Raw genomic sequence first — 18,025 nt, 5'->3', positions numbered from 1 at the left:
AGAATGTTTTTCTTAAACATTTTATGTTTTATTTCTTTGTAGGAAACCTACCAAGAATAGTGTGTTCAGTGCTTGCTTCTTACAGTATTATAGGTGAGCGTGTTTTCAGTGCCTTGGCCATTGGTCGTACCCCTTTCTGGGTGTGGATCAGCTTTCACCATTTTATCCTGTGCTCTTTCGATTCAGTTTGATTACAGAGCATTTCTGTAATGATATTTTTCACAGGCATAACTTCCTCCAGGAACCCACTTTCTTCATGCGTGTTCCCAAGTTTACCTTCATGTAGATCCTCTGGGAGTGGCGGCCGTGTCAGCATTCCTGTGGTCAGCAATTTGTTCAGGAAATGCATTTACATTTGAGCCTAATTTCACTTACAGGGTTACCACTTTTTGGTTTCTCCTGTATTTCCATTTTGTTGACCAGTTCCTTTTTTTGGAGTATACATTTTTGTAAAATGTCACTTGGGACATTTTATCACTGGGAGATTAGGAGGCACCACAGCTACATGCTTTGCTGTCTGTGAGTGACCAGTCACTAACCGACTGAAAGAAAGGACATGATTAGTCGCTGATCCCGAAGCACGTCTGTTTGCTAAGCTACCAGTGAAGTCTGTACTCTACAATTAGACAGTGAATATATTTTGATAACTGAAACTCGAACAGTTGTTAGGGGGGAGTGGTGACATTTAACTAAACCATAGTAACCAGAATCCGTGCATGGTAGCACCATACAGAGCAAGGACTGCCCACCCCCCTCTCCCCCCCACACACACCCTGGTTGTTAGGCATATGCTATATTTCATTTTTTCTGTTGCTGCTATAACTTGGGTCTTTTCCTTCCTTTCCTAGTTTTCAATTCAATATTGTTTTTATATAGGAAAGCTGTTGATCTATACAGAACGTTCACTTTATGCCCTTACTGAATTTCTTTTTTTTTCTCTTACTGAACTTATTACTTTTAACAGTTTTTAATTCGTATTATTTGCAAATAACTTTCTCAACCTTTCCTATATGATATTTACCCCTCTTCTTTCTCTTACCTAACCGTACTGGCTAGTGTTTCTACCACACACTAAATAAGAGTGGGGATAGTGAAAGTCCTTATCTTGTTCTTGGGCTGAATGATACGCTTCTAGTGTTTTCTCATGAAGCTTTAGACTAGTTTTGAGGTTGAGATAGATCTATTTTATCATGAAGAAGTTATTCACCTACCCGATTGTGTGGAGAAATGTTATTAAGCATGTATATTGGATTTAGGTGTTGTCAGCCTGGTGTAAGTGCCTCCTAAAACATGGTGGTAGGGAACACACAGCTGTCCCTCTGAAGTATATTTGCAAAAAAGGAAAAGTGGGGAAAAAAACTGACCCTGAATCTAATGAAACCTTTACCTCAGTAGTTCTCACCCAGGGAGAAGGCAGTTCTTCCTCGTCTCCCCACAAAGGGCATCTGGCAATGTCTAGAGACGTTACTGTTTGTCACAGTGGGGAGAGAAGGTGCTAGCTACTAAGACTTAGTGGGTAAAGGCCAGTGATGCTGGTAAACATCCTACCAGCTGCCAGAACAGCTCCCACAGTGAAGAATTACCTAGCCCAAGGTGTCAGGAGTGCTAAGGTTGAGAACCCTTCCCTGGTCCCACTGCCAGATTACAGGAATTGGGAAGGCTACAGAAATACATACCACAACACCAGAAAGTGATCGTGCAGCACATGATGTGAAAAACTCTACAAAGCAGATGACCTGGTTTCTTTAGCACCTAAACGCATGCAGGCGATGGGGAAGAGAAAGAACTGTTACAGATTAAAAGAGCCCTAAGATATATACCAACCAAATGTAATATATACATCTTGTTTTGATCCTCATTCAAACAAAACATTTCTGCAGAAATTAGGGAAATTTAAGTGGAGGGTACATGAAACAAGACTGGCAAAATGTCAGTAATAATTGAAGCTGGGTGATGGAGTTTCATTATAATTTCCTACTTTGGTCTTTGCTTAAAGATTTCCATAGTAGGAGCGCCTGGGTGCACAGTCATTTAAGCATCCAAGTCTTGATCAGGTCTTGACTCAGGTCATGACCTCGCATTTCATGAGTTCAAGCTTCAGATCAGGCTCTGTGCTGATGGCCTGGAGCCTGCTTTGGATTCTGTCTCCCTTTCTCTCTACCCCTCCCCCTCCTGTGCAAACACATTCTCTCTCTCTCTAAAAAAAAGGAGGGGCGGATTTCCATAGTAAAAAGTTTTGTTTAAAATGGATATTGAATTTTAGATTAAGTTTCGGCAATAGTAGTGAAAATATGACTTCTCTGATCCTTTCAAATGGTGAATCATCATGATAAATTTCCTAATACTGAAATCTCTGTATTCCTAGAATAAGCCGCTCTTTGTCATGGTATATTATTCTTTAATATACTGTAGGACTGTCTTTGCCAGCATTTTATTCAGGATAATCTGCATTGATACCCGTAACTGAGATTTGGTGTGTAGTTTTCTTTTTCTTTTGCCCTTGCCAAGTTTCAGTATCACTGTGATCCTAACTTCATAAAAAGACTTTGAATGACTTTTTAAAAAACTCCCTGGAACTTGAAGATACAAGCTAATTTAATACAAAGAAACTGGCTATTTTCTATTGACTTTAAATATGGGACTGGTAGTCCTTTGAAAAGAACATTGATAACTTGTTTCTTTTCCTAATTTCTACTCTAAGTGTCTTCTTAAAGAATGAAAATATACTGGTGCAAATATTAAAGCCAATGGGCAGTATTCTCAATGACTTTTTGTATCAAAAGCTTTAAGTGCCAAAAATTCTTATTATATAAGATGACTGTCAACCTTTTAATAGTCTTTATTTTTTAGAGCAGTTTAGTTTCACTGCAGTGTTGAACAGAAGTACAAGGACTGCCCATATGCTCCCTGTCCCACTCATTTATAGCCTCTTCCATTATTAGCATTCTTCACCAGAGTGGCATATTCATTATAGTTGATGAACCTGTCTTGACGAATCATTATCACCCAAAGTCCATAGTTTACATTAGGGTTCACTCTTGGTACTGTATGTTCTGTGGGTTTGGACAAATTTATAATGGCATGTATCCACCAATATAGTAATATAGTATCATGAAGAGTAGTTTCACAGCCCTAAAAATCCCCTGTGCTCCATCTGTTCATTCCTCCAATACACACATCCACTCCTGGTGGTCACTCCTGGTGACCTCTGATCTTTACTGATTCCATAGTCGTGTATTGTTATTCTTCAACTTTGTTTTTCTCCTTCAGTATTGTGTTGGCTATTACAGATCTTTTGCCTATCCATATAAACTTGAGAGGCAAAAACAGCAAAATAACTTGCTAGGATTTTTAATGGGATCACATTGAATATATAGATCAAGTTAGGAAGAACTGACATCTTGACAATATTGTCTTCTTAATATAAAATATCTCCATTTATTTAGTTCTTTAATTTCTTTTTTCTTTTTTCTTTTTTTTTTTTTTAAATGTTTTTATTTTTATTTTTAGGGGAGAGAGAGACAGCGTGAGCTGGGGAGGGTCAGAGAGAGAGGGAGTCACAGGCTGAAACAGGCTCCAGGCTCTGAGCTGGCAGTCAGCACAGAGCCCGACGCGGGGCTCGAACCCACGAACTGCGAGATCATGACCCAAGCGAAAGTCGGACGCTTAACCGACTAAGCCACCCAGGCGCCCCTTCTTTAATTTCTGTCATCAGAGTTTTGTAGTTTTTTCTCATATGGATTTTATGCATATTTTGTTAATTTTAAAACTAAGTATTTTATTTGGAGAGTGCTGATGTAAATGGGATTGTGATTTTAATTTCAAATACCACCTGTTCATTTCAGGAATTATAGAAAAGTGATTGACTTTTATTTATACTAACCTTGTATCCTGCAATCTTTCTTTAATTGTTTATTAGTTCCAGGGGTCAGTTCTTTTGGATTTTCTATAGAGACAGTAATGTTGTCTGCAAGGACAGTTTTATTTTTTTCTTTCCCAATATGTGTATTTTTTTTTCTTTTTCTTACTACATTAGCTAGGACTTCAAGTACAGTGTTGAAAAGGAGTGGTGAGAGGGAATGGATATTCATCTCTTATTCCTAAACTTAGTAGAAAGCTTCCAGTTTCTCATCATATATGATGTTAGCTGTATGTTTACTGTAGATATTCTTTATTCATTTGAAGAACTTCCTAGGTTGGTGAAAGTTTTTAACATGAATAAGTATTGGATTTTGTCAAATGCTTTTTCAGCATCTATTGATATGATCATAAGATTTTTCTTTACTTGTTAGTAAAGTAAATTACATTGAATTTCAGATGCTGAATCAGGTTGGCATGCCTGGGATAAATCTCACTTGGTTGTGGTGTAGAATTTTTCTTACAATTGTTGAATTCAGTTTGCTAATACTTTGTTGAAGATTTTTGCATCTGTGTTCATGAGAGATACTGGGCTATTGTTTTGTTTGTTTTTTCTTGTAATATCTTTGTCTGGTTTGGGTATTAAGAGTAATGCCAGCCTCATAGAATGAGATAGGAAGTATTTGCTCTGCTCTGTCTTCTGAAAGAAATTGTAAACAATTGGTATAATTCCAGGGCACCTGGGTGGCTCAGTCAATTGGGTGTATGACTTTGGCTCAGGTCATGATCTCACGGTTCATGTGTTCAAGCCCGGTGTCTGGCTCTGTGCTGACAGCTCAGAGCCTGGAACCTGCTTCAGAATCTGTGTTTCCCTTTCTCTCTCTGCCCTTCTCCCTCTCATGCTCTCTCAAAAATAAACAAACATTTTAAAAATGTTGAAAAAAAGAATTGGTATAATTTCTTCCTAAATGTTTGATAGAATTCACCAGTGATCCCATCTGTATGTGGTGCTTTCTGTTTTGGAAGAGTTATTATTAATTATTGATTTAATTTCTTTTTTTCCCCTTTAATTTTATTTATTTATTTACTTATTTTTAAGTAGGCTCCATGCCCAATGAAGGGCTTGAGCTCATGACTCTGAGATTAAAAGTCACATGCTCTACTAACTGACCCACCCAAGTACTCCAAATTATTGATTTAATTTTTTAATAGATACAGAACCTCTTCAGATTGTTTGCTCTTGTGTGAGTTTTGACAGATTGTGTCCTTCAGGAATTGGTCTGTTTTACCTAGGTTATCAAGTTTATGAGCATAGCCCTGTTCATATTATTCCTTGATTACCCTTCTAATGTCTATGAGATCTGTAGTGATGTTAGTGGTGTCCTCTCTTCTTGTTAAGTAGCCTGATTACTTACTGGCTTATTGATCTTATTGATCTTTTCAAAGAATTAGCTTTTGGTTTTCTTGATATTCTCTATTGATTTCTTGATTTCCTGATTTCAGTTTCATTGATTTTTCCTCTGATTTTATTATCTCATTTTTCCTACTTATTTGGGTTTCATATGCTCTTTTCTAGTTTCCTAAGGTGAAAACTTAGTGACTGATTTTAGATACTACTCCTTCTTTTCTAATGTATGCATTCAATTTTGAAATTTTCCTCCAAGTACTGCTTTTGCTGCATTCCATACATTTTGGTGGGTTGTTTTTTTCATTAGTTCAAAATACAGTAAAATTTTTCTTCATATTTCTCCTTTGAGCCACGTGTTATTTATAAGTGTTTGTTTAATCTCCAAGTACTTTGAGATTTTCCACTATCTTTGTTATTCTACCTTAATTCCATTGTTGTTTCAGAACACACATTGCATGGTTTTTCTTCTCTTAAATTTATCTTCTTTTTTTTTTTAAGTTTATTTACTTCTGTTAAATTTTCTCAACTGTGTTATAGCTCAAAATGGTATTTCTTCGTGAACACTCCATGTGTATTCTGCTGTTTTTGGGTGAAGTAGTCTGCAGTTGTCAGTTATATCCAGCTAATTGATGGTGGTGTTGAGTTCAGTTATGTCTGCTGGATCTGTTAATGATAGAGAGGTGTTATGTCTCCCACTACAATAGTGGATTCATCTGTTTCTCCTTGCAGTTCTGTTAAGTTTATTTATGCCTTATATAGTTTTATCTTTTGTTGTTTGGCACATTTATGTTAAGGATCACCTGTCTTGGAGAATTGACCCATTTATCATTATGTAATAGCTCTTTTCCCTTAATACTCAAGTCTATCTAGTCTAAAATTAATTTGCCACTCTTGCTTTCTTTTGATTAGTATTAGTGTGGTATATGTATCTCCATCCATCTACTTTCCATCTCTATATATATATTTAAAATGGGTTTCTTATAGACAGCATATAGTTACTTCTTGTTTTAATCCACTTCAGCAACTTCTTTTACTTGGTGTTGTGGGACTACTGACATTCAGATTTTATTATTGAATTGATACTATTTTGATCAAATAGTATTTGATAGTATTTTCTATTTGTTTCCCTCATTCTTTGTTCCTGTTTTTCTCTGCTCTTTTTCTGCCTTTTGTGGTTTTAATTGAGCATGTTATATGATTTCCTTTCTTTCCTTTCTTACCACTTATTTTCTTGGTGGTTTCCCTAGAGCTTGGAACGTACATTTACAACTAGTTAAGATCCACGTTCAAATAACATACCAGCTTCATAGGTAGCACAAGTACCTTATATTAAAATAATCCTAATTCTTCTCCCATCCTTTGTATCATTTCTGCCATGAATTTCATTTAAACACAAGTGTGTGTGTGTATCAGATACATTGTTGCTGTTATTTTAAACAAACTTGTATTTCTTAGATCAGTTAAGAATAAGAAGAAAGGTTTTTTTTAGTCTTCTCATGCCTTCTCTAATGCTCTTTCTTAATGTATATCCAGGTTTCTGACCTATATCATTTTTCTTTCTGAAGTACTTCTTTTAACATTTTTTGTACAACAGGTCCACTGGCAATAAATTGTTTCAGTTTTTTTGTTTGTCTGAAAAAGTCTTTATTTCTGCTTTACTTTGAAAGAATAGTTTTGTTGGCTACAGAATTCTAGGTTGGTTGTTTTTCCCCTCAAATTTGGAATATTTTACTCTGCTCTCTTGCTTGCCTGGTTTTCTGAGAAGTCAGATGCGATTCTTCTCTTTGCTCCTTTACCTAAAGTATTTTCCCCCTCTGGCTTCTTTCAGGATTTTTTTCTTTCTCTTTTATTTTTTTATAGTTCAAAAATGGTATGTCTTGGCATAGTTTTTCTGCCATTTATTCTGCTTTGTGTTCTCTGGGCTTTGGGAGACCCATGGTTTGGTATCTGACATTAATTTGGGGAAATTCTCAGCTATTATTGTTTCAAACATTTCTTCTATTCCTTTTCTTCTTCCTATTACACATATGTTATGCCTTTTTGATTGTAAATTTTTTATTCCAGTCTTTTTTCTCCTTGCTTTCCAATTTTGGAGATTTCTATTGAGATATTGTCAAGCTCAGAAATTCTTTCCTCAGTCAAGTCCAGTCTACTAATAAGACCATTAAAGGTACTCTTCATTTCTATTACATATTTTTTTATCTCTAGGATTTTTTTTTTTTTTGGCTCTTTGTTAGACTTTCCATCTCTGCTTTCATTACCCATCTGTTATTGCACACTGTGTATTTTATTCATTAACGCTCTTTGCATATTAATCTTAGTTGTTTTATATCACCAGTTTGATAATTCCAGTATCCTACCATATGTGAGTCTTGTTCTGATGCTTGCTGTCTCTCTTTAAAGTTTGGTTTTTATCTTGTAATACATCTTGTAACTTTTTCTTGATAGCCAGGCATGATGTACTAGGTAAAAGGCTCTGCTGTGAAGAGCACTTTAGTAATGGGTGATCTGTGAGGGGAGGGCAGGCATTCTATAGTCCCGTGATTAAGAGGTCTCAGTGTTTTAGTGAGTCTGTGCCTCTAGCCTGAACTTGACATGTGCTACTCAGGCCCCCGCCCCTTTGGTGAGACATGATAGCTGGAATGAGCTGGAACTGGATGTTTCCTTTTCTTCACGTCAATGAGGTGCCAATAAACTCCAGCAGGTTAGGTTCTGGTTAAATGTTTGTCCTAGGGGTAGACCTTGTTAAAGACAGAATGCTGTGGCATATTTCAGAGTGGTTCTTTTATCCCTCTACCTGAATTTTTCCCCAACATTCACTAAGAATTTGGTAGAACTCTAGGAGATGAACTCAGAAAAGTGTGGAGGGTCTTGTATGATTGCATCCCTTCACATTTTTTATTTATTTATTTATTTTTTTAATTTTAGAGCCAGAGGAGAGGAGTGGGGTGGGAGGGGGAGAGAGAGAGAATGAGAATCTTAAGCAGGCTCCATGCTCAACGTAGAGCCCAACACAGGGCTCTGTGTCATGACCCTGGGATCATGACCTGAGCCAAGATCAAGAGTTCGATGCCCAGTGAACTGAGCCACCCAGGTGCCCCTCCTTTCACATTTTGTTTCTCATAATTGTCTATACTTAGCTGCCAGCAGGTCATCAGTTACTGTTCAGGTTGCCCTCTTCTGGCTCTAGTTCCTTTGGGAGTAAAAGGTCTTTACGGTTTGGGGTGCACGTGTGTCCTGTAACCTCAGTTTTCTTATGGATCTAAGACGAGTCATTGACTTTTCAGTTTGTTCAGCATAAGTTAGGATTGATTGGCAATTTCCAATCTTCTTACATGCTGACCCAGAAACCAGAAGTTCCTGAGTATCATATTTAGAATTATATTTTTTGCATAAAATGATAGGGAATTGTGGATTGAATGTCACTAATTCCTTCCAGGAATAGAATTGTGGACAGCCATAAAGTATTTTATCATTGGGTAATATTAACAAAATAGTCAACTTGCCTGATCACAATTTTATATAAATATTTGTATTTTAAGACTGGGAAAGGGGCACCTGGGTGGCTCAGTCAGTTAAGTGTCTACTCCTAATTTCAGCTCAGGTCATGATCTCACAGTTCGTGAGATTCAAACCTGTGTCGGACTCTATGCTGATAGCATGGAGCATGCTTGAGATTCCCTCCCTTTCTCTCTGCCTCTTTCTTGCACATGTGTGATATCTCTCTTTCTCTCTCTCTCTCAATAAATAAATAAATAAATGTTAAAAAAAAAAAAAAAAGCCTGGGAAATACACATCAAAATGATAATATTAGTTACATCTAGTGGTTAGGTCATAAGTGATTTTTGTTTTCTTTGTATTTCTAATTTCCTACAGTGAATTTTTGAAGTCAGGAAACTAAGTTATTTATAGAAATAAAGCAGTTCATTCAACATCCAAATCTTGGTTTCTAATACCAGTAAAAGGAACAAGAGAAATGGCTTAGATAAGTGATCGATCTCTAGGTAAATGAGGGAACCTGGAGCATCCTGTAGTGCCAGAAAACAGGGGAAGCGCTCGACAAACAAAACGATGGGACTAAGTCAATGGGACGTGGAACCTGGAAGAACCCTCAGTGACCTCAGGGATAAAATAAGTAATGTAGTATTAAATTATATCCCACAGTATAAAATACATATCCAGGAAGCCATACTGACATTAATGATTGGATAATAAATGGATGAGAATAGAGTAAGTTCCCGTGCAGAATTCCAGGTGATTTATATAGATACTCTGCTGTCAGTAGGTAGTAACCTTCTTCCAGAGTATATACAGTGTGGGAAGAGGGGATGAGAAAGTATAACTTCCCTGTGGAGAAACTTGATCCCAAGGTCACCGTCAATAGTGTGAGGTCATGTCGGGACGGTACTCTGTGGTGAGGATGGAAGATGGCACTTACACGTCTGTGGTCTTCCTGCCAAGAGCCCATTACCCTAGTCTAAACATGAGAAACACCCCTGACATACCCAAATTGAGAGACATTCTACAAAGTACCTGGCCAGTATTCTTCAAATCTGTCAAGCCATTAAAAACGCACAAAGTCAGAGAGACTGGTAAAGTCTAGAAGATCCTAAGGATATATGATGACTGCATGTGACATGGTATCCTGGATAGGCTCCTAGAATGGATAAAAGACCAAAGTAAGGAAATCTGAATAAATAATGTTTCAACTTTGTCTCCTTATTTGTGATAGATACACCTTAGCAATAAAAGATTTTAGTAACAGGAGAAACTCAACTTTTTTATAAAACTCTAAAACTATCCTGAAGTTAGTTTGATTTTAAAAAAAAATTATTTAACTGAATAATTTACTTTTACTTTGAAAAGTTTTGAGTAACATTGGAGATGTTCCATGGGATACATTGTAATTTCTGACGTTTACTTTCTGACCCATTTTTCTCAGAAGTATGACATTCTCATAGCATAAGACTGACTTTCCATTCAGAGGACCTTTGATGTGCAGCATTGTGTGGTTCATTCTGGGTACAGAGTTTTCCTGTGAGGTATCAGGGCAGATACTGAATCTGTAGTAATCTGAAAAGTCAAGAGTTTATATTTCTCATTTCCTTAATATAAATATAAAGGTGTTCATATTATAAATTACCACATAGCTGTTGGACGTGTATAAAGGCATTGTCCTTGGTGAAAGTACTGGGAGGGAAGGAACGAATGGGCATCCCTTGGCCTTGACCGTTTCACTCCTGCTTGCTCAGCGTAGACCTGGGTGCCAGGCCACTGTGGTGCCGGGCAGGCTGTGCTTTCAGGGGAGCAGCCCAGAAACGCTGTAGCCAGGGACTGAGCCGTCAGCACATTCATCACACAGTGTGACTAATACAGTCACGTATGGATGCTGAGCTCAGTGGCACAGAAGTGGGAGTGATCACTAAGTGCTGGCCCTTTTCTAGATGTTCATGAAACAGATTATTGAGATGGGTCCAAAAATATATAAATGGGCAAAATAAAATGAATTAAGATTAGTTTTCTGTGTGTGGCCAGTAATAAAATCATTATGCAAGCTCTAAAGTCTTTTTTTTTTAATGATTTTTAAACGTTTATTCATTTATTATTTCTGGGAGCAAGAGAGAGAGAGAGAGAGTACTTGCACTAATGAGGGACGGGCAGAGAGAGAGAGGGAGACAGAATCTGAAGCAGGCTCCAGGCTCCGAGCTGTCAGCACAGAGCCCAACACGGGGCTTGGACTCACAAACCGTGAGATCTTGACCTGAGCCGAAGTCAGATGCTCAACCCACTGAGCCACCCAGGTGCCCCCAAGCTATAAAGTCTTAAAGAGAATTTAAAAAGAAGAGTTAAAGAGTTCAAAGTTAAGACTTAAAGAGTCTTAAAGAGAAGTATTTAAAAATACTTCAAACATTTTTACCACATTTTGAAGAAATAAAACAGGGACAGCTAGAACTTGTCCTGCCCCTCCTTCCTGTTGTGCTGATGCTAATATATATCATTTCCTACCATTAAAAAAAAACTTTAGTGTGTATGTGTGTGTATATGCATGTATGTACATATTAATAAACAATATGTACTGGTTTGGTGTTTTAACAATTTATTTAAATGATATAGCAAAAAAAATATTTTTTTTAACTTTTTCTTCTCACTGACCCGTATTGACATCGGTTCACGGTAATAAGTACACATCCAGTTCTTTTATTTTAAGCACAGTATAAAGTTCCATTATATGAAAGTAAACCATTCTATTTACATCGTCCTGTGGGAAATCCATGGTTGTGAGTTGCATCCTTTTTCTTGTCTTTTTTTTTTTTTTAATGCTCATGGCCCCAGTGATGATTCTCATATGTGTCCTTGTGAACAGCTAGCTGCCTTGAACTAAAATCCAGGGTGACAATTGTGTGCCTCTTCAGCTTTAGCAGATGCTCCCAGATTCCTCTCCTGAATTCGTACTACACACATTTAGTCTGCATTTCCTCTTCCTCACGTCGGCACGAAAATGGCATTGTCAGACTACTCGTCTTTTCCAGGCTTATGGTTGTGATGCATTTTTTTTGCTTATTAGTGAAAACCGTACAGCTTCTTTATGTTTCAATATATGGAATTTCTTCTAAGAATTGCACATTTATTCCCTTAAAGTGGCTTGGTGTTTGTTAAGGTAAAAGGCTCTTCCGTGGCCTCGGACCTGACGTCTCGGGACTTGTATTAAAAGATAATACTGCTGAGGGGCTCTTCAGGGGCTCAGTCGGTTAAGCATCCAACTTTGGCTCAGGGCATGATCTCACAGTTCGTGGGTTCGAGCCCCGCATCGGGCTCTGTGCTGACCGCTCGGAGCCTGGAGCCTGCTTCGGATTCTGTGTCTCCCTCTCTCTGACCTTCCCATGTTCATACTCTGTGTCTGTCTTTCAGTAATCAATAAACATTAAAAAAATTTTTAAAAATAGATAATGCTGCTGAACCCACCATAAAGTGTAAGATGGGTTAGAGGAAGAATTTAATCCTTGCCGTATTTAGTTGTCTTATTTACTCTCTTTTATTGTGCTTTTTATTTTCTTTGTGCTTCATTATTAGTGACCATGTCTCTTACAGTGAAGAGTTCAGATAAGTTACCTGTTTTGTTAGGCTTCTACTTAAGTCTTTACAGGGCACCTGGCTGGCTCATTCATTAGAGCTTATGACTCTTGCTCTCAGAGTTATAAGTTTGAGCCCCGAGTTAGGTGTAGAGATTACTTAAAAATAAAATCTTGAAAAACATTTGCTGTTTTCTAAAAAGATAAATATAACTTTATCATACAGTCCAGCAGTTGTGCTCCTAGGTATTCACCCAAAAGATGAAAACTCCTAACCGTACAAAAACCTGCACATATATGTTTATAGCAACTTTATTCATAATTGCCAAAATGTGGAAGCAGCCAAGATATCCTTCAGTAGGTGAATGGATAAACAAATTGTGATACATTCTGACAATGGAGCATTATTTGGCAATAAGAAAAGAGCTATCAAGCCATGAAAAGAGATGAAGGGACTTCAAATGTGAAAAGAGATGAAGGGACTTAAAATGAGATAAACCAGTGTAGAAAGGTATGATACGGTATGATTCCAACTATGGGACATTCTGGAAGAGGCAACGAATCAGTGGTTGCCAGGGATTCAGGGGTTGGAAGGGGTGAACACGTAGAGCACAAGGGATATTTCCAGCAGGGAAGTTACTCTCTATGATTTGTCGTGGTGGATACATGACATTACGCATTTGTCAGAACACAGAGAGCTATGCAACACAAACGGTGAGCCCTAGTGTAAACTGTAGACTTGTTACTGATGGATGATGTTTCTGAACTGGCTCACCATTTGTATCAAATACTGCACACTGATGCAGGACATTACTAAGAGGGGGAACTGGGTGCTGGAGAAAGAGGGGATAAACCTAAAAATGTGCCAAAAGCGTCTACTTGAAAAAAGAGTCTATTCTTTTTTTTTTTTTTTTTTACTTTTTTTTAAATGTTTCATTCAGTTCAGATTTTACTGAGGGTAGCCAATTATGTGAAAAAAATGTTATTTTGAATAGAAACGTTTAAAAATTTTTTAATTATCCGCTTTATTTATGAAATGTAAATGGTTGATGCTTTCCAGGACTACTACTTCCATTTTCTGTGGATCTGTTAATAAGCAGAGTTCTTACTGAAATTATTTAATTCCTTTTTGCTTTCTTAAGAAATAAAGCAGTATAGAAAGTATTGATTTTGTGTATTTTTCTTTCTGTGTGTGGTTAAATAATTTAGAGCAAAGATTTTTGTATGTTAGTATATTAGAAATCTTTCTAAATACTGTAATAGCCACGTAAACTGGAATGTTTGTCATGATTCTAATAATTTTTTATAATATAAAGTCCTTAATTTTATCGATTCTAGGATATCTGTTCTAAGACATGTTAGCCTCTGAAATCAATATGTCACTTGCAATCAGATAACATCTTAGATTTAGTAAAATACAATGTCTCATAAGGCTTCAGGGGAAGGAATTTCATAATCGTTACAGAACCATTATAATTATTTAAATGATGCTGGGGGATCATTCTGACTCTCATGCGTGTCTTTCAGATGCTCTCTGTGTGGGTACGTATGCAGCCATCCGCCTTCTTTGAAGTCTCACATGTGGAAGCATGCTAGTGACCAGAATTATAACTACGAACAAGTAAACAAAGCCATCAATGATGCCATTTCACAGAGCAGCAGGTATTCGGTCCTATCCCCTTCCTTTCTGTTGTATGTAAACCAAAGTGAGGGTTAAGGGGCGCCTGGGTGGCTCAGTCAGTTAAGTGTCCGACTTCAGCTCAGGTCATAATCTCACGGTTCGTGGGTTCGAGCCCCACGGCGGGCTCTGTGCTGACAGCTAGCTCAGAGCCTGGAGCCTATCTTCGGATTCTGTGTCTCCCTGTCTCTCTGACCCTCCCCTGCTCACGCTGTCTCTCTCTCTCTCTCTCTCAGAAATAAATAAAACATTAAAAAATATATATATTTGAGGGGCGCCTGGGTGGCTTAGTCAGTTAAGCGTCCGACTGTCACTTAGGTCATGATCTCGCGGTTCGTGGGTTCGGGCCCCGCGTCGGGCTCTGTGCTGACTGCCAGCTCAGAGCCTGGAGCCTGTTTCAGTCTGTGACTCCCTCTCTCTCTGACCCTCCCCTGCTCATGCTCTCTCTCTCTCTCCTAGAAATAAATAAAAACATTTAAAAATATATATATATATATATATATTTGAAAAAAAAGAAAAGTGAGGGTTAAATCTGCTGGGCTTACATTATAACCAGCTCAAGGCTTGGCGTGTTCTGTTTTTTCTTTAAGAGTTCTAGGGAAGTCCCCTGGAAAGATGCTCTCAAGTAGCAGTGAGGAAAGAGCTGATCCTGTCACTGGAAGTTCGGAAAACTTGGTGTCAGCCTCAGAGCTGATTTCCCAGGCCCCTGGCGAAGTTGTCGGTTCCAGCGACAATGAGAAACTGAGCCCTACCAGTAATACCTCATGCAGTTTAGAAAAAAACTCCAGCCAGGCCCCTCCTGGCATGGAGTATTGCGTTTTACTCTTCTGTTGTTGTATTTGCGGTTTTGAATCTACCAGCAAGGAGAATCTCTTGGATCATATGAAAGAGCATGAGGGTGAGATTGTAAACATCATCCTAAGTAAGGACCACAACACAACCCTAAACACAAATTAGACTGAGTACTTAAAGAGGAACACGGGAGAAGAGAAATCTTTTAAACCAGTTTCGCCTTTGTGCTATCAAATAACTTACTAGACACAGAAGAAATAGTTGGTGTGGAGGGTTTTTTTGTTCGTTGTTTTGAGGAAAAGACAAGGTGTGACTTTGGAACCAAATTTGCAGTATAATAAAAAGAATTCCAAATGGATAAGCAGGAATGCTAATCGTGAGTGAGGGGAAGTAGGTTGAGGAGGAAGCAAAGATGTAACCCTGTGTTGGCCCTGTGCCCTCTTCTCACCCTGTGACCTCTTCTTAGTGGTGGGTGTATTTATTCTTCAGAGCTTACTATAGTGTAGAAATGCAAGCAGAAGAGTTAAGAAAGAGCTTTTCCAGAACTGTTCTAAAACTTCCTGTTATAAAAGTGTCCCAGTGTTAAGCAGAGCTTAGTTCTCTTCATTCCGAACTTGGACATGCCAGCTGTGGAGGGCTGGGCCTCTCATCAGGGGCAGGGGGCTGCTCTCTGAGGGCTTTTCACTGTGACCAGCAGAGTCAGCACAGAAAAGGTCACCAGAGGGCTGTGAAGTGATCGACCCAACTCTTCCCAAATCGATAGGAGTTAATTATATACTCAATCTAGGATATATTTCTCCCTAAAAAAGAGACCTCTGAATCCAAATCTAGATTGTAAATAGGCATTTAAGAAGTAAATTATTGTCTTAAATTTACAGTGAATGTCTTGTGGGCAAAGGAGAAAATAGGTGAATTCCCACCAGCCTCAAACCAAATCACAAAGTTTGTGAAAATGGGGACCCATGTAGTGCAGCACACTTTCAGAGTGTTTGACAGAACACCGCAGTTTCCTCCATACTTAACACAGGCTGATCCTCTCTTCTAAATTAAACCAAGCGTGTCATCTCAAAGGTCTATGCAAGCAGCCAAGTGTGAAGATTCGCATTTGATCATCAGACCTTGGAAATCCTTGGAACTCTTAAATAAAAATCATTTGGGGGACGAGGGGTGAAATTCAAAGGCCCCTTAAAATGAGTACTGCTATTGAGATTTTACTGCCTGGAGTTTATTAATCTAGTTATACTTAGCATAAGAGGTATAATCAAATGTGGCTAAACTATAGTAAAAATTCAGGTTGTTTATAAAACTTTTAACTTGGCGCAAGTCTACAGGGTTTCTCCTATCTAGGCTATTCCTTTTGGTTAGTGTGCAATAGGACATATGGACAGGCAACTACAAGTGCTTTTGCATTAAAACTCGCCATCAAATACATGTAATCTTCTCATTAATTACACGTTCTGTATTATAATATATTTCAAAGTGAAGAGAACAGGGTGGTTTTGGTTTTGCTTCTGTAGTACTGATCATTTATTTTTGCGTCGTTTTGTTGAAGTAAATTCTGCGCACAAGTCAGAAGGCCGGTGCACCGAGCAGTGCACCATCTTCATGGTGCTCTTTCTGAACTTGATCTCTAACATGTTCTAGAGCTGAGGCTGTGACTCTGATAAACTTAGAAGACAGTGATTACTCTGTAGACACATTTTAGGAAAGAATTCCCTTCCCCGAGTCCAGGTATGGACTGAATAAATTAATATTTTTAAGATAGCATCAGGAACTGTTAAGTGGGGCCAGGCCAGCTTGAAACATTGTTCAGTTTTTTTGTTTTTTTTTACATCTTATTTTGATGATGATATTTAAACAAACAGAATCGATTGTAATTGCCAGCTGTTTGATTTAGGTAGCTTTATTTATAAGAGTTAATCCATTTCTGATAGGTGGTTTTTAAAAACATAAAATGAATTTATATATACTAATTATATAACCCAAGTTCACTGCATGTAGATTTATGTTCATTTTCTCCTGTTTTCAGAATTAAAACTCAGTTCTATCTCATATCATGTTTAAGTGGATATTTTAAATGGTTCCATTCTTAACTGCTCATTCTGAAAATTAAAACCCTTCTTAGCAGAATTTTGTTTTATAAAGGTTTCTTGGTTTTAATTTTATGTAATCATTTGGAAATACTAATAACCAAAAAAATCCCAAAAACATTGATAGTTTTTAAATTAACCTTCAGTTCCCTAAACCATTTCCATTGATTGTTACTTAAATTCTCCATTTGGAATCATGAATTTAAAATTTCCCTAGCTCATGGGAAAAATTCACCCAGAAGTTCCAAACCTTTAAATGTTCATCTGATTCTGGCCTAAAATGCTTTCTGTGGGGCTTTGGGAAGAACCTTATACCATGGGTGTTCTCTACCTTCCTGTCACCATTTGATAGCAAGCCGGAAGTTAAGAGTGTCTCTACCAGGAACAATTGAGCATTTCTAAAAGTAATAATGAAGGCGAAGTATGCAATGTAATTGTACAAGAGGTAGGTATTAAATAATCGGCAGGAATTCCCTTTATAGGAATAACTATGTATTCGGTGATACTAGATCTTTTGGCATATAATGCTCATAGTATTCGTTTCCCACTCTAAACACCTAACAGTTCTTAGATAGTAAAATTAATTTTTCAAAGAAACTTACTGGATACCAGGCAAAGGTGAGGAGGGGGCAAGATGGTGCATTGCATTCTGATCATTACAGGTAATACTTTTCAGGGGTCATCATTTTCTCTCACTCTCTAATAGTCCAGGATGTGGTTAGTGTCCCACGCCTGTATCCCAGTGATCCCTGGACTTTAGTTCTGTGTGCAGCCAGTGCAGTGCAATGACACTGACAGAAGCTTCTGTTCTAGATCTCTCATCCTATTCGAGGTAGCTATTGGTGGCTTCATTATTACTTTCTCTGTCTTTTCTCACACAGCAGATGGGGGGCACCCATGTTTACATTGTATCTTCCCACCATGTACTTGGCTTGACAAAGACAAGCAGGCTTCTCTATTGAGACTTATTATATTTTTAGTTTTCATAGACACTTATTTAATCTTTTTTTATTGTACAGCAAGGTGCTCTAAGTAATATTCTATAAAATATATTTAATAGAAATTTGAGTTTGATATTCATGGACATGAATACATGTATTTTTTTAAGAAATAAGTATTGTGTAACACT

At 37.7% G+C, this 18,025-nt stretch overlaps 1 protein-coding gene across 2 annotated transcripts in view; it reads left to right on the top strand.

Moving 5' to 3' along the window:
* The window catches only part of ZNF507 (zinc finger protein 507), a 44,416-nt gene extending 27,558 nt beyond the window's left edge, over positions 1–16,858 (top strand). Inside the window, exons 7-9 of one of the 2 annotated variants that reach the window (XM_039231930.1) lie at positions 43–93; positions 13,864–13,998; positions 14,605–16,858. In XM_039231930.1, the coding sequence (XP_039087861.1) occupies positions 43–93; positions 13,864–13,998; positions 14,605–14,971 (553 nt within the window). In that variant the 3' untranslated portion in view covers positions 14,972–16,858. The remainder of the gene's footprint in view (positions 1–42; positions 94–13,863; positions 13,999–14,604) is intronic. The other variant, XM_039231931.1, reaches the window with a different exon arrangement.
* The last annotated feature ends 1,167 nt before the right edge of the window (positions 16,859–18,025 follow it).

The sequence above is a fragment of the Hyaena hyaena genome, unplaced genomic scaffold, assembly GCF_003009895.1.
Source record: "Hyaena hyaena isolate Hyena2069 unplaced genomic scaffold, ASM300989v1 scaffold_61, whole genome shotgun sequence".
NCBI classification, from domain to species: domain Eukaryota; kingdom Metazoa; phylum Chordata; class Mammalia; order Carnivora; family Hyaenidae; genus Hyaena; species Hyaena hyaena.
Note: the sequence above shows the minus strand (reverse complement) of the source record. Positions and strands in the feature narration are given on the sequence as shown.